General features: G+C 31.9%; 1 protein-coding gene across 1 annotated transcript in view; it reads right to left on the reverse strand.

Moving 5' to 3' along the window:
• LOC110994157 (homeobox protein Hox-D1) overlaps nt 1-15,085 on the reverse strand; it is a 34,296-nt gene extending 19,211 nt beyond the window's left edge. The window contains exon 1 of the mRNA XM_022260670.2: nt 14,212-15,085. Coding sequence (XP_022116362.2) covers nt 14,212-14,779 — 568 coding nt within the window. The 5' untranslated portion in view covers nt 14,780-15,085. The remainder of the gene's footprint in view (nt 1-14,211) is intronic.
• Nucleotides 15,086-27,697: the final 12,612 nt, after the last annotated feature.

Raw genomic sequence — 27,697 nt, forward strand, 5'->3', positions numbered from 1 at the left:
GGCTTACTTAATTCCTTAAATAGCTATCATAACTATATAACATATATAAAACAAAAAACAATTTAGTAAAGATATAGCCAAAGATGGATTACATAATATGTATACAGAAAAAAGGTTCACACATTTACGAAAGGATAAAATCAATAAAAAATAGTCAATATGTCATTTATATTCACGCACACGCGTTCTTACTTAATTTATTTAAAAAAAAAAAGTTTTTTTATTGATTTCTTTTTCTGCATATTTTAGGTTTTTGCTCTTTTGTTTTGCTGTTGTTGAAGTAAAATTCTACAAAAATATAATATTTGCATACCTATCTTAATATATATATTTCTTGTATGCGTGTGTATGTGACTGAACTCCTCCTAAACGACTGGACCGATTTAGACGAAATTTTTTGTGTGTGTTCAAGGGGATCTGGGAATGGTTTATATTCACAATTTTGTCCGCTGGACAATGTTTTTTTAATTAATTTTCAATTTATTAGTTGTTGTTGATTTTGGAATGTTTTACATTGGATTCGACAGACGGCGCTACCATCGCAGTGTCAAATTTTAAATAATATTCGAATTTTAATTTTAGTCTGTCCCGAAATTTAAAAAACGTTTTGTTATCATTGTGTTATATCGTGACCATGTGCTGGATCGTTAGATATTGTCATAACATTTGAATAATATTTTTTTTTTTTTTATAGAACAGGGGGCAAACGGGCAGGAGGACAACGTCTGTCGGATCCGCTAGTTAATAAATATAATTTATACATAACTTAAAATAACTCTTCAGAAACCGCTTTGAAAAAAATGATAATGGGGAAAGGTAATTTTTGTTTCGCCCAATTAACGTTATCTGGTAGCAATTTAGTAAAATCTAGATCAATAAAAATCCTATACGATGTTAACAGATTAGATATACAGTGCCACTCACAACGATAACTTCCTAATCATTGATGTTATCTAGCTAATCCGTGTGACGCAAATTGATAATTTTATACTTATTTGAAATAGGTAAACAAATATGTTATTAATACACGAAATAGGGCGCTTATCAGTGAATTACTATCATTAAGTTACAGTAACTTCTACTAGTTAAACTGTACATCAATTTAATTTTAAAACATAATATGTTTAATTCTTATAATTGCTCCTATAAAATTAATATCACAATATAAAGAGGACTGCAGCTATTTGCATTTTTTAAATTATACCTATACATGAGAAAGTGTAGCTAGGGTTATTTATTTATTAACACTTCGTTACATTACAATTAATACCATCTTATTTTTATTTATTTTCTATATTATTTACCTATAACTATTTTATTTATTGTTATTAATATACTACTTATACAATATTTGCTACTATATATATCATATTTACTACTAGATAATATTTACTATTACATTATTTTATTGTATGATTTTTTGATTTTAGTATAGTTAAATAATATTATTTGTAGGAACCCTGTTATTGGGTGAAGGCCTCCTCCAAAGATGCCCAAAGATGCCCATTTGTCTCTGTCTTACTTTGTTTTTGTTTGGCTATTTTTAATGTTGATCTAATTAATCGGTGGTCTGACGGATAGTTTAAATTCAGGACTTCAAGGTTATTGAATAGTTTTGGTTGGTTGGATAGTATATAGTCGATCTCATTTTTGTGTTGTCCATTTGGGGATCGCCACGTCCATCTCCGGCTACGGTTTTTCTTGAAGCATGTATTGATGATAGTTAAATTGTGTTCAAGTGCGTAGTCGGCAAGTCTCTGTCCTCTATCGTTTCTTTCACCGTCCCCATGTTGATGCACTATTAAGTATTCACCTTCTTTAGGAGCCCCTACCTTCGCATTAAAGTCGCCCATTAGTATAATGTTCTTATGTGTTATTTCCATAGCTTTGTCGATAGTTTTATAAAATTCCTCTATTTCTTCTTCTTTTGCGGATTCGGTGGGTGTATTAATTTTAATTAGATAAGTAAGCGCTTGGAGATGGGCCAATGTAAAAAGTTATATTTGTAGGAAATAAAAAGGCTTTTTTATTTATTTTACATTACAATATAAAAATTGAAGCAAGTTAAATGAAAAGCAACTGGCGGCCTTATCGCTTTCGAGCGATCTCTTCCAGGCAACCACTTATTAAATGGACACCTTCCTTCAGTACCTTCTCACATTTGAAGATTCCGATTTCAATATTAAGTTTTCGTACCTCCACCTTATACCAAGTTTGTATCATCATGGATAGGTATTTAAAGAAATATACCTATTAAAATTGGGGTTCAAAGTACTTCATAATTATCATAATCGACACTTTGTTAATGCCAATTCTGGAAATCGGTAACTGATTAGCCCTGCTGTAGGATAAGAATGTGGTATTTGTAATTTTTAAGAAATACACTTAATATAAATAGCGGTAAAAATAAGTATTGTATAAAAATAGACTTTGGATTTAATGGTTATAAGATAATGTTAAATATCACACTAAAAATAATATTCGAATGATAAAATTATTAACGACATTGTCTGCTGTCTACAGGTAAGATTTAGGTCCTTATTCTAAATCGATTCTCAAGTCACCATTTCTTATGAGCGCTTTTAAAAATGTCAATCTTCATATAGAAGAAATGGGTGACAGCTCTTCAACGTAGGTTTACAATTTCAAACTGTATAAGACTTTTTTAGTAGGAAATTCATAGAGAACTATTGTATTTTACGATTTTAAGTTAAATGCACGCGGAACCCTAACATGTCGTTATTAATGACTTAAATATCCAGAGAACGTCCCACGCCGTCATTCGACTTATATCAATACAAAACAATGGTATCTACCGGAATGCGAGTATCTCGTTGAAACTTTAAGTATCTAAAACTTGACATTTTTAATATCTTTGAATTCTTTATAATTAAAACATAGCCTCTTTGAGTTGATTGTTTTTTCTTTTGCTTAAATTTCAGTAAGTACTGTTCCAAAAACCATTCATACAATACATAATAACTCTTCAAAGAGAAAATTAGAATAAAAACTATAAGCACTAATGTCACTGTCATACTAGTTTATAAAAACAACATTTTAAAATGGAATTTCACTCCTCACAACCTCGACTTACGGGAAAGATGGCATGAAAACTGACATAAAGTTAAAATTACTGCCATAAAAAAAGATGACATGAAGATTAAACACCAAAAAGTTTTGACATTGGAAAAATGTTTCTGTTATCTATTTTACACCGAGGTTTTGGCGCCACATAATAAGCGAATCCCGTGATCAAAAAAAATAATATGAAATTGAAACCGATTTTGTAGTTTCTGCACACAACTTGGACATGTATGATACAATATGAATGCATGTTTTGATTTATGTAACTTTGTTTAGGAATTAGGGCTTGCATTGCTAATAATTATGAATTAAATTTATAAAATAACTATACTTCTATATTAATTACCAGAGGCGGTACAACCTAGTCTTGGTCTCAGGTTCTGTTTTCATGATCATATATTCTTCTTAAAGTCGCCGATTAGGTTAGCCTTCTAGTAGCACAGCCGGGAATCAAACGTTCACAACCGCAGATTAAAACCACTTGGCTAGCACTGGTTTAAAATTACTATTAGACCATCTAATTATCAAAGACCGCGTTGTTTTGTTTCATTATTGTAATTAGGCTGAAGGCTGAGGCCGACTGTCAATACCTAGAAAAACGGCAAAAGACTTTTCTTTGGAACACGCAGTTTATAAGTATAATTTTTATTTTTGTACACTATCTGTGAAAAAGTGGTTTGCACAATACCTCATAGAGACACGTTCGGAATACAAAATTTTAACAGTAAGTTGAAGTTGTCGTATGCTGATTGTAGAATAGTTGCCGTCGTAAAACACGAATTGATATAGGGGTTGCTATGCTAGCCTAGAACATAGTCTAGGAGACGTTGACTTTTTAACTTCTTACTTAAATTAATATTACAATAAACATGGTAATTTTATTTGGATAAAATAATTAGATTATTTTGATAGTTTGGCTCGTTAGGATATTTATTTTTAGTGCTTTCTGTGAGAATATATATATTGTATTTATATATTCAACCGCCCGTTGTAGTTTGGGGTTGATATTATTATTTAATTATTGTGCAAAAGTGTACATTGAAAATAAGTGGTAATAAAATAATAAGTATAATAATTGTCAAATTCAATAATTTTACATCACTTTTCTAGCAAATTAAAATTAATTAAGTGCAAAACTGCAGCATACATTACATTTAACTGCCGTCTAAGCTTGTTTAAAACACAAATTTAATTTTAATTAAGTAGTCAAACAAAGGAAGAAAAGCAGAAGAAAAAAAAATTGGAAATAAAAAAATTATAAAAATTTAGTGCGAAATCTCTTAGAGCAGAATATTTTCGTGCGTGGTTCGCGTGCGAGCGTTTCAGATCATGATAGCGGCCCTTACCGCCTTCCCGCCACCGGCCAAGGGTCGAATGGACTCCTAATCGCTTTACTAGGTCTATGAGCTGATATTCTCCAATGCATACGAGGTAGCGAGCGATTGAAATATTATTACAAAAAATAATTTATCTTTTTAAATCTTTTAATAGCAGTAAATTTTATGGAAAATAATACAGAACCTTCCTAGTAGTATTAATAGTATAGTGTTTCTCATCCTACTGTTTTAATTGACTACAAAATACTGTCGTAAAAAACATGGATGACAGGAGCTCCCAACTTGTATGTGATATAGTAATGAATGGCTTATTGTACACACTCCTTATTGATGATATAATTTTAATGGCGGTCTCGCTTGTTACCATTAGGTACCATAAGGTATGATTACATAGACAAGGAGAGGTGACTTTGTATTTTAAATATGTAATAATCGGCTGAAACTCAATGACTATATTTGTAACTCACATGTGTAAGGCGATCTTAAAACATTTTTATTTTAAAACTAGCTAACCCCGAGAATTTCGTTTAGCTATAAAATAGAATATATTTTTTTATGTAATAGGGCGGCGAACGAGCTTGCGGAACACGCAAAAAGGCAGTCATCACAGCCCATAGACCCATTTTTAGTACCCACGTTGCCGGCCTTTGAGGAGTACGCTCCAATTAATAGCAACATACCATCATATTGAACATTTGTTAAGCTTCCCTATAGAGACTATTCGCCTTTTCGGAATGAAAACCTAAGTATTAAAAAAACAATTTCAAAACTCGAATTCATCTTTTTTACACCATTTATCACACAGGTACCAATTAGATAAATGTATTTATTAATTGTTATTGCTATTTGCATTTTGAAACTGTTTCTATATACATATAAAATATTATATATATTAGCTGTATCGAAATAAATATACTAAAGTTTTAAGTACTTTTTCAAAATTGTAGCAGAGCGCTGTCCTCTCATGACTCAACCCATCGGCCTATGCAGGTGACTTGCAAGCGTTATTAGCTGTGACCGCCACTTAATGATTGGCCGAGATTCGAACCGGCGGCCGCGCTTTAAAAGCATTGAGCTATTATGTAAATAGCGTCATAAAATTATGATTGTAATAGGACCTTTTTATCGTGTAATGACCGAGGAATCGCTTTACTTTGTTGCTTTCATATTGCGGCATATAAGGGAAATCTTGAATAATTGTATGTGTTACTTATTTCTTGAACTCTGAGCAAGGTTTTTATGGAAAGAGAATTTGGAACAGAAAAATTTAGTTTATTCAGTACTTATAATTAGATTATTAAGATTTTATTCCTGAAACGCGAACAGTCTCTATGTTATTAGCTAGCTATTAAAAAGGTAGGATCGCCGCCACAACCACAATCTCAGATTGAAACCAATCTGAGATCAGACCGTGACAGTCGATCGATCTTCTATCTGCATGCCAATAACCAAACAACAGACAATCCATTTTTGGCGACGGATAAAAAATCAAATATGAATTAAGATAGGTTATTTGGGCGAAACAAAGTTCGCGGGGTAAAACATTATAAATCCATAAAAACTAAACCAGTCTAATTACACTTTCCATTGAAGTACTCTTTTGTCTCTTTCTATCAAATTGTTGCCGTTGTCATGAAAAGAGACAGATCATCAGACTCCAAAACTAAAAACTGTTTTTGTATTTATGAATGAAGACGTAAATGTTACCCTACACTATAATCACATTCACGTACAAATAAGGTCTTAAATGTGTTTTGTTTGATGAGATGGAACACTAAGATTTTCTCAAAAACAGTTAATCATTCATCATGTACCACGTTATAATAATTGTAATCTAATAACCCGCAACACAGAACTCACTAGCGTGGGGCTCGTTAAATCAAATTATTCACAACCATATTTCTGTCATGAATAAAGTATTATTATTACTATTAAGGTGCGATTAGTATATTAAGTACAATATTATTTGAACGTTAGTTCATTCTGTGTGGGAAGCGTGACTCAAGCCGTCGAGTCCCAACCGATAAACGATTTGTGTCTTTATAAATAAACAATTAATTTGGTCATAAACATCGTAAAAAATTCGACACTTTTCGAATCACTTTTTTTTATAGAACAGTTAAGTGATATCGCCCATGAACACTTACACTGCTAGAAGGAGCTCAAGTGCGTTGCCGCCCTTTTAAAATTGGTAAGCTCTTATAAGGCCCTTAAGTCGACTTAGCTAGAAATACTTCAGTGAAATTCTGGTTCTATACAGAGTAGTAGAATTTTATTTCATTATCATTAACATATTATCAATTGTATATTTTCTTTTGTGTATTTCAGCTGTGGAAGGATGATTAACAGGTCACCATCCATAGGACCTCTATAGTCCTATTATTATCACCGGCCTCTCATAAAGATGGTCAATAACTGCAGCAGGTAAACCTGCTAAATGTAATATTGTGGAGAGGCAAATAAAATTTATTATTATAATAATTTGTTCAATATTCATTGATAATAAATGTAACCCATTTTATTCCAGTATTAAGTTGAATTGCTTAGAAATCGCTCCGCAAAGTCTTAGGACCTGTCTCAGGTCCGATAGCATCGTCCATGTGTGGTCGTTTTTTGCAACGTTTAGCGTGACTCGCGTATTACTGACGTTATTTTGACATTTGAATGTACGGAATCTAGATAAAAGGTTAAGCCAATGTTTCGTTTTGATGTTTGCTGCAACATACAACATATCTAGGTGTTTTTATTAATAATTCCTACATCATTTGTCAGAGCGATGGCGTTGCTGTCAGTTGCCATTGTCATTATGTCACAGAGCTTATAAATTAACAACATCAATGTCAAATCGGCTTTAAACTGGTTAAATTATTGTACTTTTTTATTTTTTTGGCTAGTTGCCAATATTACGAGTACTAGGTTTAATAATTAACAAATCTATCGAAAATTATATTTTCGTAGCGTTCATTTTTTATTCGTTGTGTGGCTAAAGTTCACTACAAAAACAACACTATTGCCTTTTTGACAATTAAGTTTATCAATGAAATTTATAATATATTATTTCATATATGCTTTAGTAGTTCGGTACTTTTGTAAGTACTAAATATATAGACCACATACCAGGTTCCTATAAATTAATAAATACACAAGAAAACGACTACTAAAAATATTCTATAATACGTCCGGTGGCAGACTGTAATTAATCGTATAAAGTAAATTCTGTCAATTTGTCGTGTCATGTAAAGCGTTGTGACATAGTTAATATCAGGGCGAGCTCCGGTATAAAGCTAGTCATCGTGCTTTGCAACTAATGCTTAGTATAAGAGAGGTTGTAAGGATATTTGACAGTTTAACTGTCAATCTACTAAAAGACTAAAAAGTTTTTTTTTTGCCCTTTTTCTGTAGTATTTTTTTCGTTTATTCGCGTACGCTTGGTGGAGTCTGGCGGCTTCGGCACAGAAAGTAGCCGCGGGTCATGTATGCAATGTCGCGGTTCTAATCGATTGTGTGGAAGTTTCATGGATCTGGTTAGCGCTGTAATCTATAACTTCCAAAATCTACAGTGATCCCGACCTCGAGTTTTTGCAACGCGCGTTCCCAATGTTGTTTTCAGCGCTGCTGATGTTGAAAGAATTACGTCGAACTTGTGGCCAAAATTGTCGTTCCGTATCGTTGTCACTATTGGAAGTAACAGAGTACTCTGTTACTTCATATACATATCTAGATCTTTTGTTTTACATATTTTTAAATTGTTTGCCTCCGTTTTAACATCGGTGGGCTTCTGAGATCGTAATTTTATTAATTACATAAGGTGTAAGTTTTAACAGAACAATTAAGCAACAAGTATTTAAAAAATAACAAAAATATTTTATTTATGAAGGTAGTTAGCAAACAAGCTGTTCCAGGCATCTTTTGCAATTAATAAAATTACCTTTAATAATGATTAATATTAGCTGAACAAAATAAAATCACAAGTAACAGTGAAAAATTATACAACTTTTAAACTAAATTAAAAGCTATAATATTATTAATTTAGGTAAAAACAAATAAAATCTAGAACGCTTAAAAATATTTATTTAGTAAGTCCAAAATACCACATCTTGCAAAAAGGTGGAGCAACGTCATCTCCTCGCCTATAATGAATTTAGATTCGTGCAAACATTTGCCTTTTGTCATTGAACGTAAATATTTGGTTTCGGATGAAGGTCTGAAGCAAGATCTCGCGCAAATATTTGTTTAAAATAATTATGGGTTCCAAAAACAATATACGAAAAAAGCGTCGTGATTTCCTAATGCCTAATGATTTTGTAAATTCGCGAATACTTGGCAGAAACATACGACTACTTCGACAAAACGTTTCTTGTAGTATTTATCGCAAAATTTCGGAAAAAAATACATAAATAATTTTCAAATGTTTAAGAGTCTTTTTTTCAACTTTGATTTTCTTCCGTTTGGAATAGAGACTCTTGGGCCGTTGAGTTCAAGTGTACAATCGCTAATTAAACATTTAAAATGGCGCGTGATAGCTAGTATCGGTGACCTCAGAGTTGTTGCTTTTTTCACTTAACGAATAAGTATTATACAGCATTTACAGCCAGTATTAAAAGTACACTGGAGGGACTGAATTTTTAAATTAGTTTTCTATTACTCTATTTTTAATTATTATTGTTACTATACTATACTACATAGGTTAATAATCTTGTACATGCTCTCTGGATAATATATTTTTGAATTATGATTAAGCGACATCAACAAAATTCTCTTGCATATAAAAAATACTGAAACTCGTATGTTAAACTAAATTAAAATCTATATTTATTTCTTGAAGGAGCCATCTAGATTCTAGACCACTTATCATCGATTTAGAGGCATCTAATATCTTACATAATTCAAACTCAAACTTAAAATAATTTTATTCATATAGGTAAACAAATTCGCTTCTGAACGTCAAGAGAAAAGATGTTAAATTTATTCTAAATTATCATTTACCTTCTACCAGTTCGCGAGTCGCGTAGAACGGGCAAGAGGAACTGGCAAGAAACTTTCCGCTACTCTTTTTAATCGCTAAGTTGTAAGTCATACGAATTGTTTCAAATGGAGCCAATCAATACCAAGGATTAGGATCATATACATTCGTAAAATTTATACAAGATTTTATTTATTAATTTACGTGTAACGAGAGCTTTGAAATTATTTAGTGATAATTATTTAATTTCGCTTAGGAGTTTGTTGTATAAACGAATACAATTTCCATATAAGGAGTGGTTTACCTTTTTGAGCCTGGTTGGTCTTAGGCTTGAATAAGTTCTGTTTCGAGTATTACTTGTGATCTTTGATATAGGGTCTATTTTATTACTTGAATTATTATTTTTAGAGTATGTACATAATTCTTAACTTACATAGTAGAAATAAAAAAAAAAAAAAAAAAAGTTTGGTGCCTGTTGCAACTTGCAATGTTCGTTTGCGGGAAGCAATACTGTATAACGATACTAATTCGTTGAGCGAAGAAATTAGTTTTAAGGGTCATCGATAAGGATAGAAAGGCTACATCATTGTACGACCAAATTGAACAGTTAATACATGATATGTGCTATGAGACATGTCTCACCTACCAAGTTAACTGCTTAAAAAAACAAGTATGTTTTCTTAATTGTGAATTAATGAAACTTAAAATATCAGTAGTCGGCACGCGAACACGTCTAATCCGACATTAGGCCGACTGTTTGTTTGTTGTCACGCGACGGCCGGACAAGAGTGACAAAACTGGTATACACGCCATTTTTTTATTAGATCTAAAAAAATTATAACCATAAAAATTTTACTTAATAAATCTAAATAATCAAGTAATCCTAATTCTTGAATATATAGCAATCTTATTAAAAGCGCTCTTTGCTTAACATCCTAACTAACCCTACAGTTTACAAAAAATTGATTCAAAAATCATTTATTCATGTACTTAGGTAACATAATGTAAGTACACTTATGAACGTAAAGAAAAAACATTAAATGCTTCTAATTTTACATTTACTGCCAGTCTCCAAATCAAGGGCCTAGAAGTGCATGATAGTGATTTAATATCCAATAGAAAAAAAAGTTTGACACCGCACAGTCAAACTAGAAATACCTATATTTATATTTGTTAATTTGGTTATTCACTTTGCCCTTACTAATTTTTTTTTTGTGAAATTTTCCTTAAGATAAGATGCATAAAAGAGATCGCTTGTTAGTTGTTAGAGCCGCCCGTTACACCCCTTATAACTTATATTGTTTGTTTTTATTTTAATGTAACGAAATTTAAATAGATATACCAAAATTTAGTATACACTAGTTAGCTTTTGTATATCTCAGATTTATAGAACGATATCTTACAGGCCTTTATGATTAACAGTTTTGAGTACAAGTTTCAGTATTTAAACAATATCTTACTTGTAAAAGAAAGAAAGAATTCTATTAGTTAGTAGTTAGTAACTTTTACAAATTTCTTTTTTTAGCTTAAATTAATTTGAATGATAAAGTGACAGTCGGCTGTTAGCAGTGAAGCGTGTCTACGGGGCGTCAGACACTTCTGTCAGATCGTCAGAGTCGGGTCATAACCTCTGACACACCAAATAATTTGATAGATTTCACATACCGTCACGAATTAATAGTTTTTGTTTAAATTGTTTCAAGAAGTTAAATCATTCAACATTAATTATCTTTAACTGTTTTTATTTCGACGTTTCGTTTTCTATATGAAGGTATTAAAATTTGCAACTATAATTTAAAAAAAAAATAAACGGATATCAATCATGGCAATGAAAGTAACTTTGGTATGGTATGTAGTTTAGATTTATCTTATGCAGCTGTAGGTACTTAGTTATTAAGAGTTTATGAGTACTTAATGTGTAAAACCTATTTTAGGATATGTGCAATAAAAAACAAGTTAACTGTTAATTAAATTGGACATTAATTATATATGCGTTGCATATATATTCAAGTTATACTTATTTTGGCGCGATGGAGAAAAATGACGAGAGTGAATTTTTACGATGCGCGCGCACACGATCACATAAATTCGACATCATCAAGTTGTATATTCTAGTATTTTTATATTTAGAACACGTGTTTCGTAACAATACAATTAAACAGTGTGAATAAATAAAACCTATTTTGGTGCTTTTAAATCAATTTCATATACGACGGTGATAGTATTTACTAATAATTTATTTCGATTTTTTATAATCTATATTTATAATCTTTTTGATTAATATATTTATCGGTAATCACTACTGCATTTTAGTTATTTTTTTCCATACGCCAAAGAAGTATAACTTCTAACGCGTATACATAAGTACAAACACTCTTTTTATTAATTATCATTCTACAATACGAGATATTTAATGCAAAAGTGTTATAATATGTAAAATGTGTCCAATTTTAATTTAAAAGAGGAAACATAATTTAAGAAGAGACGTTTTTAGGCGTTTAAAAATATAATTAATCGGATATTTTTTCCAATAAGATTAAAAATACTCGACGAAAAGTTTATTTTACTATGTTACATAGATGATAGACTCTAATTAGACGTGTGTAAGTGTCAAAGAGATTTCGATAGAGACGTCTATACCGTGACAGGAGGTGACATATCGCCATAGACAATCTAGTCTATTAATTACAGACTATGGGTATAAGGTATAAGTTAGAAATTATTTTATTTATTTACTAAGCTATAAAGATTCTATTTCTGGGATTAGTCCTTTGGTTAAGTGTTTTTTGTAACACGCGAGTTGGGGGATGAAATGACGTGAAATGTATGCTTCAAAAATATTTTTCTAACTGTTTCCATGCCATGTATTCTTTATTTTACGGTAAAAATATATCATCATTGTTGTAATATTAAGTTCAGGCAGAATTACTAAAGTATTAAATTATAAACTTCTATTTTTACTGGTTTACGTAACCAAGAACAAAGAAAAATTTGTTCATAATTTGTCGTTGCCTCATTCAAAGTAGTTAGCAACAAGAAAATAATGAATTAGATGTCATAATATCGGTTTAATTAAAAAACGCTTGTACGCATTTATACGAATTGTTAATAAGTCACGAAATAACAAGTAGTAAATGTTACCTGTCATATATTAATTGGTCTTTAATTAAGCGATTCTTTTAAATACTGGTGCAGCCTTGATTACCTTGTATTAGATTTGTATAAGGTTATAATATCTAAGGTTTTAATCCCGGGTGGGGCCAAAATTTAAATATGGAACAGTTCTTAAATGTAAATGGAAGCCCTACGTTAGGAAGGTGTTTGAAATTAATACCTTCAGCTAAGTTTCGTCATCGGACGTCGAGGCAGAATATACATAATAGCGTACCAATTCTTAAAAGGCCGGCAACGGACTAGCGCGACCTCTGTCATTGAGGCCATAGGCGGCGGTATCACTTAACATCAGGTGAGCCTCCAGCCCGTTTGCCCCCTGTTCTATAAAAAAAACTCCGTATCTCAAATAAGGACATATGGTTTTCCTGGTGGTACACTGCTAAATACGAAAAGGAATGTAAATTTGATCCAGACTTGATGATGCAGTGTTTTGTACTCAAGCTTATGAATCCGGCACTACGGTTATTAACAGAATAAATTTTGAGATTGTATACAAAAACGCCTGGATGTCACCTGTTGCTCCATCATGTTCCGCTTCAAAGGTTCGTTCCGACAGAGTATGAGAGTTATGGACTAGATCTCAAAGGACGACAGAACGGCCGAGTTGAAGAACATTTAGGTATTTTACGGCACAAGACATAAACTCACTCCGACGCCATTATTGAAATTTTATTATTCTATTGAATAAACTCAAGACTTATAAGTCTTGAGCTTTCTTAACTTCTGATGCGTTTTTTCTGGCTCGTGTATACCTAAGCAAGTTTAAGATATTTTTCTTAAGAGAAAGTTTTCGTAATGAAAAATAATCTTATATTGTTTTAAATTTGTTGCCGTTTTGTTACGGGTTATTTTTAATTTCTGAATATAACACGATCGATATAATATAAGTAACATATTATGATAATCTTTAAAGGGGTAGAGTTGAAAATTACCGCTAAGAAGGTTTTACGTATGTTTATTCATTTTTTGACATATGGATAACTACATTCACAAATGTATTATAAATCTTGAATGTATTTTCAATATTGTGTGATGTTACAGTTCAATTTATAATTGAATGAATTGATTTCTATTAAAATCTAATTCAAATTAGATTTTACCCAACGTCTTTTGTTAATATATATTATTTTATGTACAGGTAATATGTGAATTAGTAACTCGTTAAAAATAATATATTATACAATGCTTTGTTATCAGAATTGATATTTGTATGTCACAATACAAATATGTAATATAATAAATTTAATAAAAAATAAAACAGGAATGTCCTGTAAACCTCATTGAAACAAGAGCAAACGTTAAAAAAATTACGGTTTTTGTAACATTTAAATCCAGGATCCGAATACAACTCTGTGACAAACTGAGTCTCAGAAGAAATTTAATTCATAACATAAGTGCCTTGCGTTTTATATATTAGTAAAATTATTGTTTTATATTTCTAAGACCCAAGGATACTTGGGACGTAAAACTTTATAGTTGATGATGAACAGTTTTAATTAATAAATGTGGTACCGAAACTAGTAACTACAGAGCCTAATACCTAGGGGATTAATTCCCGCTGAATAATACTATCCATTGGGTGGATACGGGACTAAACAACATGATATTTTCAATAATTACTTTAAATTGTTCGATAAATCTTTAGAAGCTTACCTGCTGGCTTCGGGACGTTCCGTTTGACCTGCATCCACTTATACGTAGGCACAGCATGCTGCGGATGAGTTTGATGAGACACGTGGTGTTGAATGTCCCCCTCTCGAGGGAACTCCCTCATCCCCCCAAACTCCTCCTTAGGGACGTACGGAACCTCAAACTCCCCGCACGGCAGTGGTGACCCATGACTATATTGCATTGTGTCATCCACAAAGTGCATGTTATATTTTGTCTCTAAATAATGATTGTCTAACTTATGTTCGTGAAGCATTTCGTCTTGCCTTTGATCTTCTCTATGTTTAAATGTCTCTGGGTGCGGCGGTAACGGCTGGATTGGGTATTGGGGCAGTTCTCCATAATCCAAGTTCGTGTAACACAGCCCCGTGTCGGTGCTTATAACTGGGTTCGTTTCAGGCTGTCCGTGTAGAATCGGTTCGTAATAGTGCGTGCTTGGCTCGTAGTAGCCTTCGTGGTAGCCCTCATACGGGGTCTGGTAAGACCCCTGCTGATAGTACTCAGCGTTGTACCCATTCTGGTTATTGTACATCCCGATATCCATAGTCATCATGTTTGTTATCGAGACCGAATTACATTACACACATCACTTAACCGGGACTGGACCGGCCGTCCGCTTGCCCGTCAGGTGGAACGAACACTGAACGCGAAAGAAACACCACCGCACGACAAATTAATCGTCCGTCTTCTTCTTACACGTAGTGTATCGGTAAAAGAGAAGGATGGAATGAACCAGTGATGCAACTTATGATAAGCGGATAAGAAACGTGATTTTATGAGACTCGTTTCACGGCTGTGGTGTATCTTGTAACATTCTTTGCGTTATACTTGTGACGTTGACGGGCGCGTACTGTGGGTAACTAGCATGTTTTTGCATGAAATGGGCGGAGTTTGAAGAAGGGGCGGACTCGTGGGGATTATACGGGCCAATGGCTCTCCGGGTATGGTCATCTCTATCTTGGATTGGTTGAAGCGAGATAATAGTTGCGAATCTGGGAGGCTGGGAGCGAGTGCTTTTTATTTACCCCGTAGTGAATGGTCCAGCTGACAGTTAGTGGAAATAGTTCAATTTATTTGTTGGACGTAAATCGATGGAAGGTGTGAAATGCTGCCATGTTCGCGGTTTGTTCAGTGGCAGATGTTATATATTCTTATTGTCTGAAACTGTGACGAATCATTTATGTAGCTTATTGAATTGTTCATTATTTCAAAGTTTCTTAGCATAAAGGAATGCTTCTTTAGAATAACTTAGTTCTAAATCATGTCAATATAGGTAATTTAAATAAAAATGCATATGTGTGCCTGACCTGGAATAATGGGTATCCTGGAGAAATGTAGAGTGTGATATGTCGTTACAGATTATTTAAAATCTTACAAATATTTTTGGTTTTTCTTTCTACCATATAGGTAAATAATTTAAGGAAACTATTATACTACTTACTAAAACTAAATTATTCAATAAATCAGTGGTACTACAAACTATTCAGGTCTGAGCCTGAGATTTCTGTATCTGCCTCATGATGATTTGTCAATCTAATTGAACTTTTAAAAAATCTAATAAAATTGTTTGGGTCAAAGGCATGTCCTCATAATCTTTTCCTTCACTGTTCGAGCGAACGTTGAATGAAAGGCAAAAGTTGCACAGCTGGGGATCGAACCTACGAACTGTGTATGTGAGTGGCGCAACTCTCATATCTATGATCCAGAGTGTCCAGTATGGCACAGATCTAAAAAGCTAGTGCCACTAATTTATTTATTTAGTATATTATTGTGTTCGATAAAACGGCATTTTTGAGATCGAATAATATGTACATTTATGTAGGTAGGATATGTGTGGTAAGCTTATTTTACGCACGCCAGTTATTCAAAGATTATCACAATGACAGAAAGAGATTTAAAACAAAGTGATACTTAGATCTTCTATCTCACATTAACGATGTCTCCCTCTACCGGAAATGTTCGTTATCCAATAATCATCAATTACGGAGTCCAGTGGCAGGTATACGGGCAATTATTATGGAAGGTCGAGAATTATTACCTACGTACATTTTTCAGTTTGTATGATTTAACTATGTAAAATTAAGAACCCACGCTTTGAACATACATATACATAAATTATAACGGGAAAAAGTTTGTGAATTAGTATGGGGTAAACTCTGAAACTACTCAACTGATTTTGATATTATATTTAAAAATTTGCGCCGCGTCTATGTGTTTGTCCGTTAACACAACACGGAATTCGTTGCAGTTTTCACCAAAATCTAGAATGATTTACGAAGAAGGTTTAAGTATATTTTATTTTTATTTTAACAGTTGGCTTTGCGAAGGCGGAACGTCCCCAGATGGGTTAAATCTAAAGTGTAGTCACCAAACGTAGACGATAATCAAAATAACGTCGTCCCTTTCTAATATTTCGATATAATTATTGTCAAGATGTAATATACTGCGTCACTTCTGAAAGTTGTAAGATGAAGGATTAAGACGCACTTGAATCACTTTGGTTTAAGAAAACTTACGATTTCTTAAACTCCTCACTAAAATATTAAGATGTCTATTTTTATTTATAACTTATTTATAATTTAGGTCATCGTTTCTTGTAAAAATCTTGCCTAATCATGGGGTTTCTCAAGCGGCCGCTAATTAGGTATCAACTGGATACAACCCTCCAAAAGACCAGATCTCAATATCAGGTGGGAATCACTATAAATGTCTTTACGTAGGACGAGTAACAAAATTCTTATATTTTTTTCACCTTTTTTTATATCTGTATTTCATAGGCTGCTGCACCATTTTTGTCGAGATTTTAGTGTGCTTAATAGGTATGCTATATAGTTATATAGCATAGGCATAGATTAACTATATACTATTTTTTCGATACCTATAACTAAAAATTTTATTGAAGTTAGTATACCTACAGCATATAGTCTTGACCCTTTATTGCACTTGAATTTAAACTATTAATATGAAAGCAACCTTTGTCTGTACCTACTGTTTACTTGTATGTTATAAAGGGAAAACAGTTTTGTAATAAACTCAGAAAATTCTGCACCGATTAAAAAAATATACTTCCAAAAAAAATTTAACCTAGTATTACATTAATATTATATATTTTGTTTCTTACTTTAACTGGACTAACTATACCTACAATTAGGTGCGGCTTATCAAAATCTTTTACTAAAACTGATAACATATACGAATTTAAAAATACTTTGCGATAATGCCCACTGACTTTACCATTATTAATCAAACACGTCACAACACCATGATACCATTTCAATAACGACTAATAACCCTTTTATAAAAATGTACACTGGAAACACACCCGTAGTAGTTATGTAATACAGATCAAAATACTATAACAAATTTGACGCGACATTTTACAAGACAAAAGTGTGGATTATGAAATATGGATTCTTTATCAAAATTCAAGCTTAATAATTTTCTTTTTGATTGCTGTTTTATTCCAAACCTTATATCATTAGATGAAGGTTGAAATTGGAACACTATGAATAATTTTAATGGTGCCGTTTTTATAAAGACATCCACTGTCAGTCTGTCCTTATGACGATAATTTTGACTAGATTATAACGAGAAATGGAAGTAAGATTATCTGTCGAGCTTTAAGTGCGTTTCGATATCAATTTATATTTTTAGTAGTCTGTGGGAGCCGTTTATAGCTTAGAATAGTATCTGAACTGGTTTCTATGGCAACATATCGATGTACTTATTTGTTATATACCTATTTAAAATCTAGTTAGTCAAACCAAAATTATTTACGTTTAAATCATATTACAGTCAATCAATTTGCAGTTTTATTATCTGTAATACAATGTCTCAAATGCCTCTGTCGTCTGCCGCTTGCAGAGGCCGACGACGCCCTTTACGAGTGTCCATGGGCGACGGTATCGTTACTTACACTTAACATCAGGCTTGCTCGTTTTCCGCCTGTTCTACAAAAATAAATGTATGTATTGATACACAGCATACACGTAAAACAATAACTATAATACATATATTTAAAAAAAACCTTTAACTACTAAAAAAATAACTTACTTTTCATCTCTCAGTATTCTCAAACCTTTCAGAGACATATCCAGATCTGGTACATTGAGTTCATAAACGGAATTGTTGGCAGCTGAAGACATTTCGTGAGCGCCACTTAAATAGCGGCATACTTCTGGAATCTGAAACACTTATTGCTTACAGTTGCAGCTGTTAAAGCAGCTTAAAATATTGAAAACAATTATTTTATGACGGAATAAGCAATAAAATTCTAAAGGAGTGAACAATATGTACCTACGAATGTCGGAACTGGAAAACCAAAATTTAATTTTCATACACATTATACAAAAAAATTTAAGGTGTTGAGAAAAAGCCAACATTAAATATCGGTGACGGTACTAAGTGGGAAACAAAAGAAAAGCAGACACACAAGAAGATTCAAGTTAACGGGTCATCAACGTTCATGAGCGCAGAGCGACTATTAAAACTTAATTATTATTTATCTTATTTAGTTATTAAACTATATTGGACTAGTCGTTTGTGTTTCCCATAACTATAAAAATATTGCGGTCTGAAATATAGCGGGACGAAGGAGGATCCGTACTGCTAGAAATCGCCAACATTGGATATCTTTAGAGGAATGTCGAAGTAGCTGTAAACAAGAATGGTTTGCCGATAGCTTTTAAAATAAATAGATACTAAATATTACCATGTGAAGCAGCAGGAAAAGCATTTTATTTATTAAACCTATAATATTAACAGCGTGTAAATTGCAAACCCAAACCATGATTTGGGTAGTTGAAGATGTAAGAGAATCACGCCAAGTAGAAAATTTGCGTGAGATCCCGCGAGATACGATCTTGCATGTCGCAAGTTTGTCCCGTGTCAGAGAAAGATGGATAGCCTCCGGGGACGCTCCCTAGAGACTATACCCCACTATTTCGAAAATTATACCGTATCGTTCTTTACCTACATAATAGAAAAATCGGCAATTTATGCGTTTAGATATATTTAATCGACTTCTCGTACGGGTAGACAATTTAAAGTTATAACCCCCTCATTACGTGTGTTATAACTTAGATATATATACATATATATATATATATATATATAATATGAAGCATATAACCGAATTAATTTGAGTGTTAGTTTCTTAAGCGTAGAGAAACAAAATTTAGTCCATTTTAACAAGATTTAACAAGCTATTTCAGATTATTTATTGTAGAAATTATACAAATTGTTACTTATTAGCTTCAAACTGTAAATTGATGAATAAACTACGAGTCCAAGCAAAACAAGACCACCAGAAAAACAACCTATGCCCAATTATTAATATCTTTATAAGCAGATCAGGTAAGAATGTAAAGTTATTAGAGGATTATAAAATCCCCAATAGGTAATTGAAAGTACTATTCTCAGTAACTACTTATTACTTCAGCAGAATAAGCAATTAAAGATTTTATATGAAATTTATATCAACTTGATTACAATTCATAAACGCCCAAATGTAAAAGTTATCCTTTACAAAATTATAATCACATGTAATAAACCATAAATTCATAATTTTACCCGCCAAAACGCTTCTCTAGGCAAGATGGCGTCGCACCACTCCCTGCGACGCATAAACTATAAAGTCTCTACAGTGTACACGTAAACAACCTTCAAGCTAACACATGTTTATTAATCATTCTTAAATTATTCACAATATGTTTATTTTTCGATTAAAATCCGTCTCCGATGAAATAAAACTCCAGTATTAGAAAAGAATAGGCCAAGTCATATTATTGCTAATCTGTGATCGCTTTGTCACGATATTTTTTTATTTTATAAATTAATGATTATTATCATTAAATTATACTCTATTACGTTTTTTAGGGCAAACTCTTATACTTTAAATAACAATCTGTTTTTCATACTGTCATGCAGCCTATTCTATCCTAGTAAGATATTATATTCATTTATCACCTTTAACAATTAGACTTCTGCTCTGAATTATCTTAATAAATAGCTTGACAAACTCTTTTTTCATCAGTAAAAAATTTACCAACAAATTTATAACAAGGGAAAGCTTCTTCACCTCTAGGGTTAATTATAAAGCATCTCCCGCCAACATCTATCCCGGTGGCATTTCATTATCTATGGCTGATTGTTTTGAAGGAATCAATAGACAAACATTTGCGCCGCTTATCTGTACCGGTGACTTATAATAAACGTACTTAAACGTTATTTTACGTGGGAAGGCTGATGGGAAATTTATTAGAATATATTGTATTAATTTACATACAGTTATTACGGTTATTATATAAATTTGGTGGTTATTTTATATTGGGAAATAGGTTTATATGGTAGCCAAAACTCCAAAATTTGCCATCAAAAAGATTGGGGAATGGTTCTTCCCAATTATTCTTGACTGCTTTGAGTCATTTGGGAACTTTAGACGCAAATTTTGATTTTATTGACGTATACAAGTGTGCATTGTCACGATACGATTCGATTTTTTCATATTTAAGTATAAGATTTAGATTTAGATTAAGCGGGCGGTCACCGCCGGTGTAGGATTTTTATAAAAATGTTTACTAAGGTCAGCGTAATATGTTCTCAAAAAAAAGGTAAAGTAGTACTTTCCCGTCTTGTGCTTTAGGATCTTTACAAGCGAGCCTCCATATCACAAACTTAAACGCTTCCTATAACTGTAGTCAAGACGAAGAAGAGTACATATTACTACAAACACAAGCATAGAATTGGAGGTGGAGGCATGACCATATCAAAAAATTAATTCTCAATCTGTCATTTTCACAATGTAATTAAGTGCATAGGTATGACTACTTATAAATGAGATTAAAGACCGTTAAATCTGTTAATTGGTCCAGAATTAATCACACGCCATTCTGTCGAGTGACAGCAGTAAGCCCGCGTTGATTGCTGTCACATCTGACAGTTCAAGGTCGTGACAATTTAGAAATATAAACTATAATTTAAAGTAGAAAAATACGTATAAAGATACTGTTAAGGAAGAAAAATCATCGCAAAAATCATACTCTAATTCCCGTCCTAACGATGACTATTCCCATCTAGCTTAACAAAAACATTATCCATACATAGATAATAATTGCCTTCAATGACCAGCGTTGTATCTAATCTAGTCTATGGAACACAAAATTTATCAATTGGTTAGGTATAGGTGTTTTTAATCTATTGTAAATTATCTTGTTATATTATTAATAAAACTTTATTCTTGACAGAAATTTTACGATAAGTCTGTGTATTCATTCATTTTTTTAATAGAATGACATTTAAGTCGAATACAAGCAGAAGCAATATTAATTTTTTGACCCTATGGTTAGAAAACAAAGGTTAACCTTACTTTTAAAAAAACTTAACTTACTGTTAAAGGTTGACTTTGACCTGGTTGGGGACAGCAGTTTATAATAGGAAAGTGGTTGGTTCTCTGTCGGTTAGAGAAGAATGAAGCAATATTTCATGTTTTTTATGTTTAAAAAAAAATTCGCTGATTATTATGACTTCATATTGAAACTAGTTTTTGCGTTTGTTTATACTTTTAAATTATTGATTTATGTGTTTTTTAATATAAATTTTGTAAACATCACTGATATATTTGGATTTTGGATGACTGTTTTTCCTTTCGATAGACAATAAAGACAACACAATGGAAGGGACCACTCGGCAAAAGAACTGGGCAGGTCAAAAAGAAGTTCGGCCAATGAGACATCTGGAAAAGATTGGAGGAGGCATTCAAGATGCATTCATATCCACAGACGAGAAATATTATATTACTACTAATATTTGAAATGTACATTAAGGACATGGAATAGAAGGCTTTATTTTTATTTATCGTTGTTTATGTATTATCAACTGTTTATGTACAATAAACAAAATAAATATATGAACATAAATATGATATCTACGATGCAGTATGGTTATGATCGCTACTATAAATATGTTTTTTAGTAATAGGTAAATACTATATCAGAGATCGACCATAAATATAAGATATGAATGTCGTAAAAATCAAAAATGTGGACATAATTTCAATGTTTCGAGATATATGATTTCGGTTATCACATACTGATAACAATTTGTCGCTACTTATCGATAACAATTTTTATTTTTGTTTTCATTCCGTTGATATCAATTTTTTTAATAATAATATTTTAATGTGTGTAGCATAAGCGCATAAAGTCTTACGAGTTAAGTACTGTGGCGTCGCTCTCCAAGCACAGTGATATTTGGTGCGACAAGATAGTGTAAATATTAATTTATATAAGAAAAAAAAAAGTTGTTATTTCTTCCTTTTCAAATCTAAAGGCCGGTAACGCACTCGCAAGACTTTTGGTATTGAGTACCTTTTAACATTAGATGAGTCTTCTGCCCCTTTGCACCCGATCTTTTAAAAGTTGTAGTCAATTTGTGATATCTCTCATGCAAGAGTGACCTGTTTTTTTTTAAATATCCTGTTACCTCTAGTTTGATTTCCTACCATAGACTAAACTATCTTTAATAACTGATCAAAGTATTTATTCGATAAATATAACATCATTGATTAAGGCCTAATTTTGAAGTATTTCTTTAAGTAGGTACCGGACCTGGAATTATGGCCTTGTAAATGATAACGTATAATAATAATGAATTTTGAATTTAGAATGTGACTGAAGTTCGGTACGTACGAACTAATTCCAATATGTATATATTCTAGTAAAAATAATTTGATAAACTTGCGCAAGAAATGATAAGGATTTTGAAGATAACAGTTGGAAAAATCCAAAACGTTTCAACCTTGTAATACCTAAAATAAAATTCTAAATATAAAATTTCAAAAACTAAATTAGTACAAGACTCGTGTTGCACTATGGGTTATCACATCAACACAATAAAATACTATTATTTGAGTCTAAATTTTAATAATTTGTATTCAAAATTAGTAAAAATATCATAAAAAACTATGAAAATGTGTAATATATTGAATGTGAAGAATTATCAAATTATGGTTGATTTTAGTTATTATTTTAACGGGCTCAGCAGTTGTGATACCACGTACGTTCACATTATATTGAATAAATTATCTCTGCACAAAGATGCAACTTAACATTACGATCAACCTAAGTTAAGACTAATAGTTCATCTAAAACGTACCCAATTTACCTTAAAAAAATAAACAAAAGTTGTAATAATTGTAGTTTACGTTCCAAATTTAAACTTGCGTTAGATTTTATATATTCGACATTTGACGTTGCTCTTTAATCTATGTCAATTACGGCTATTATCTATAGCGATGTGATGGTAATTTTGACAGTTTTATCGTGGGGGCTAACGGTAGCTAATCGCGTAATCCCAGATAGTTCCAATATTAGTTTACATACGGCTCACTTGTGTTTTTTAATTATTGTAAGGGTGACGCTGCTATTTGATACATACAAATATATAACGCTAGTTTTCAGCATTATGTTTTGGGTTAAGCTATTACCGTCTCGTTTTTCTATAGGAGAAAAACCAGAGGGAGAGATTTTTGGTCTGGTTGTTTCAGCGTGCTCTAATCCCCGAGGTAGATTCGATCCTCGACCAATGGAATTTCTATGTGTAAATTTAATAATTCCCACCCAAAAATTGATGGCTTTTGTCAGGCACTTAGGCCGGAAGGCTGACCAAGTATTGTTATAAGTATTGGCGCTGTAATCGTCGTCAAAGCAATACCTATTTTTTTTCCTATTTGACGATTTAAACATTGTTATTATGTAGTACTAATAACCACTATTAAAATGTATGTAATTAGACAATTAACATTACGGACGACATAGTACCCGAACATTATAGACCAGTGTCGATAATTTTTGAAACCAAAAAAAATTACAGTAGGATGAAACCCATTAGAAATGCAGGGGAATATGATCAAAATGAAAGGAAAAATAAATTACGGTCGATCCGAGTTCGGGAAGTCGGAGGGGGGTGACTTTTAAGGGGGAAAAATTGTTTATCTTGATTTCTGGCGAAACTACCAGTCCTATGGAAAAAAGTTAAATGGAAAAGTTGTAGGTCATCAAAAGATCTACAACTTTGGTATTTACAATTTTTTCACATAACCTCAAAATTTAGGTGAAAAATTCAAAAAACCAAGTTTTTAGTTTTTTATTTATATCTTTTTTAAAAAGTTTTTTTTTTCTACGAAATTTGGTGAAAACTTACCTTATTATGTCCCAAATATACTGTAATTTATTTGATTAAAAATATTTATTTTTTCGCCTCATTTTAACTTAATATCAAAAAAGCACCCTAATTTTCAATCGAAAATTCTGACGTCAAAATTTCAGCTTTTTTCAAAAAGTTTGGGGGCTTTTTGTTCGTTGAAATATCTACTTTCTGATGGTGTAAAAAAAAATATACATTACTATAGGAAATATTATTAGAAAATGCAAAAAATTGAAAAAACCTCAAATTCGCAAATTTTCTTTTAATTATGTACAATTTTGAGGTATTTATTAAAATTTACACTTTAATTACTCAAAAAACGTAAGATTTCATGCTTCATTGATAAACGAAAAAATTGCAAATTAAAATATACTTCTATAATTAACAAACAAATATGTTAATAAAGTTAATATTTAATAAGACATCTACAATATTTGAAAAAGTTGTAGAATCTTCTGTAAATAATATTTGTAGATGCCTATTTATTGCTGTTTTAAGATAATTTATATACCTGAGTGACCTTCGGTGAATTTTGAATTTTTCTTTGAATAAAGTAAATTTCTCACAAATCACTTAGAGTAACTCAGCCTGCAGGTGTATTTTTAAAAACGATGTTGTACACTACTCTGTATCTCGAATACTGGCTAACGGTTTTTACAGCTGCTACGAAATAGCAGGTATGTAGTAAGGCCCAGACCCTCCTAGGTCCAGCCCCACTTCTCAATGAAATAACTTACACTGGGCTAAAATTCACCGAAGGTCACTCAGGTATATAAATTATCTTAAAACAGCAATAAATAGGCATCTACAAATATTATTTACAGAAGATTCTACAACTTTTTCAAAATATTGTATATGTCTTATTAAATATTAACTTTATTAACTTATTTGTTTGTTAATTATAGAAGTATATTTTAATTTGCAATTTTTTCGTTTATCAATGAAGCATGAAATCTTACGTTTTCTGAGTAATTAAAGTGTAAATTTTAATAAATACCTCAAAATTGTACATAATTAAAAGAAAATTTGCGAATTTGAGGTTTTTTCAATTTATTGCATTTTCTAATAATATTTCCTATAGTAATGTATATTTTTTTTTTTACACCATCAGAAAGTAGATATTTCAACGAACAAAAAGCCCCCAAACTTTTTGAAAAAAGCTGAAATTTTGACGTCAGAATTTTCGATTGAAAATTAGGGTGCTTTTTTGATATTAAGTTAAAATGAGGCGAAAAAATAAATATTTTTAATCAAATAAATTACAGTATATTTGGGACATAATAAGGTAAGTTTTCACCAAATTTCGTAGAAAAAAAAAACTTTTTAAAAAAGATATAAATAAAAAACTAAAAACTTGGTTTTTTGAATTTTTCACCTAAATTTTGAGGTTATGTGAAAAAATTGTAAATACCAAAGTTGTAGATCTTTTGATGACCTACAACTTTTCCATTTAACTTTTTTCCATAGGACTGGTAGTTTCGCCAGAAATCAAGATAAACAATTTTTCCCCCTTAAAAGTCACCCCCCTCCCACTTCCCGAACTCGGATCGACCGTAATTTATTTTTCCTTTCATTTTGATCATATTCTCCTGCATTTCTAATGGGTTTCATCCTACTGTAATTTTTTTTCGTTTTTTACTATTTTTGAAGGCTTCGGCACTGGTCTATTACGACGGCACATTTCGACGAATGTCTAGAAAGTAATAATTAAGAAACCTGGGTGAAACAAAGATCCTATACTATACATATTGCTACTCTTTATTTGTTTTTAAACTGTCTCATTAACTTTAATGTAAGAGTAAAATTACCATCTAAATTGTAGTTGTTGCTATCTATTTAAATCAAGTAAAATTATGTAAACGAGTATTACTAACATTGTGCACAAAATAATTTCCGTAGAATAAAGACGTCCTCGTGTTTCTTTAAAATAAAATCAATAACTCTTAAAAAATCACAGTAATAAGCACAAGTCTCCCATTAAAAGAAGTTTAGAAGAAGTCAAGAAGTTTCGTAACGAAAATAAACCTAACACACGATGACGTAATATAGATGCGGCCACTACGCGATAGAGCGGGACAGAACGAATACTGCGTATTCACATCTCTCTGACAAGATCGGTGATGTAGCATACGCGGCCGTTGCAGCGGGTGCGCGTTAGAGTGAGACAGATTATATAGACGTGTTAGTTGAGTCAGGTAGAGTGATAGATTGAATTAATATTAAAAAAAACTGCATAAATAGATAAATAATCATAATTGCATAAGTTGATAAAAAATACTATGCATGTATAATTGCTACGAATGTATGCTTTAGCGCGGCAGTCCATGAGTGCCACACTTTTTTATACTCGTGAATCGAACCCATCAAGGCGAGCATGTCCCATCTCAAGTTACAACAAATGTCAGGCGTTCAAGATAATCAGACATTGCACGCTGTCAACTGTTTTTTCAAGACCGGAAAATGTCATATTCTTATTTGTTTATCTCCAGACCTTGTCAAATGCCTCCATCTCGTAATTAGAAAGACAAGACGATTTTTTTCATATTAATTGACCAATCACAAGACAATGGTGATATTCTATTTTAAACTTTATGCTAATGGAATAGAATTGCAAATGCAAAGTTGTGTTGTGCTATCCACAACTTTTTTGAAATATTACTTTTCGGTGACGAAGCTATTCTTATGATAGCCGTGTTTTTTGTTTATGCCCTAATGCTTGGAGTGTGTTAGTTGATAAGTTTAATTTGTGTTGATACGGATCAATGTTTTGGTTTTAAATTGATTCAATATGGCGCAATACGGGAGACAGAGAGATTGTTATGTAATTATGTACACTTATTAACGTCCATATATGTAGATTTAAATCTGCCACCAGTTCCCAAATGTATTTACCCCAATCTAGGGCATCGTTAGCCACAATGTTAAGGTGGATCCAGGGTATCGTCACCCACAGTAATTCCCTTCATAGTATGAAGTCTCGAATATCGAAAGAAAAACCATTATTGCAGTTGAGAATGGCTAAGGGCTGGGTCAAAAATATTATTTTAATAACTTATTAGAATGTTAAAGGTATTTTAAGTTAATTTGTAATTTAATCTACAAGTTTTTGTATGTATGTCCGTGGTGAACCGCATAACGCGCGTGCGCATCGCGTATCGATTACGAGATTGATATTTATCTAATTGGGATTGAGAGGTGTAAGGAACTTATCGATTAGATTTTCTATATCTTGTTTGTATTAAAATATTACAACTATATAGTATACAAA

Source organism: Pieris rapae, chromosome 17, assembly GCF_905147795.1.
Source record: "Pieris rapae chromosome 17, ilPieRapa1.1, whole genome shotgun sequence".
In the NCBI taxonomy this organism is placed as follows: domain Eukaryota; kingdom Metazoa; phylum Arthropoda; class Insecta; order Lepidoptera; family Pieridae; genus Pieris; species Pieris rapae.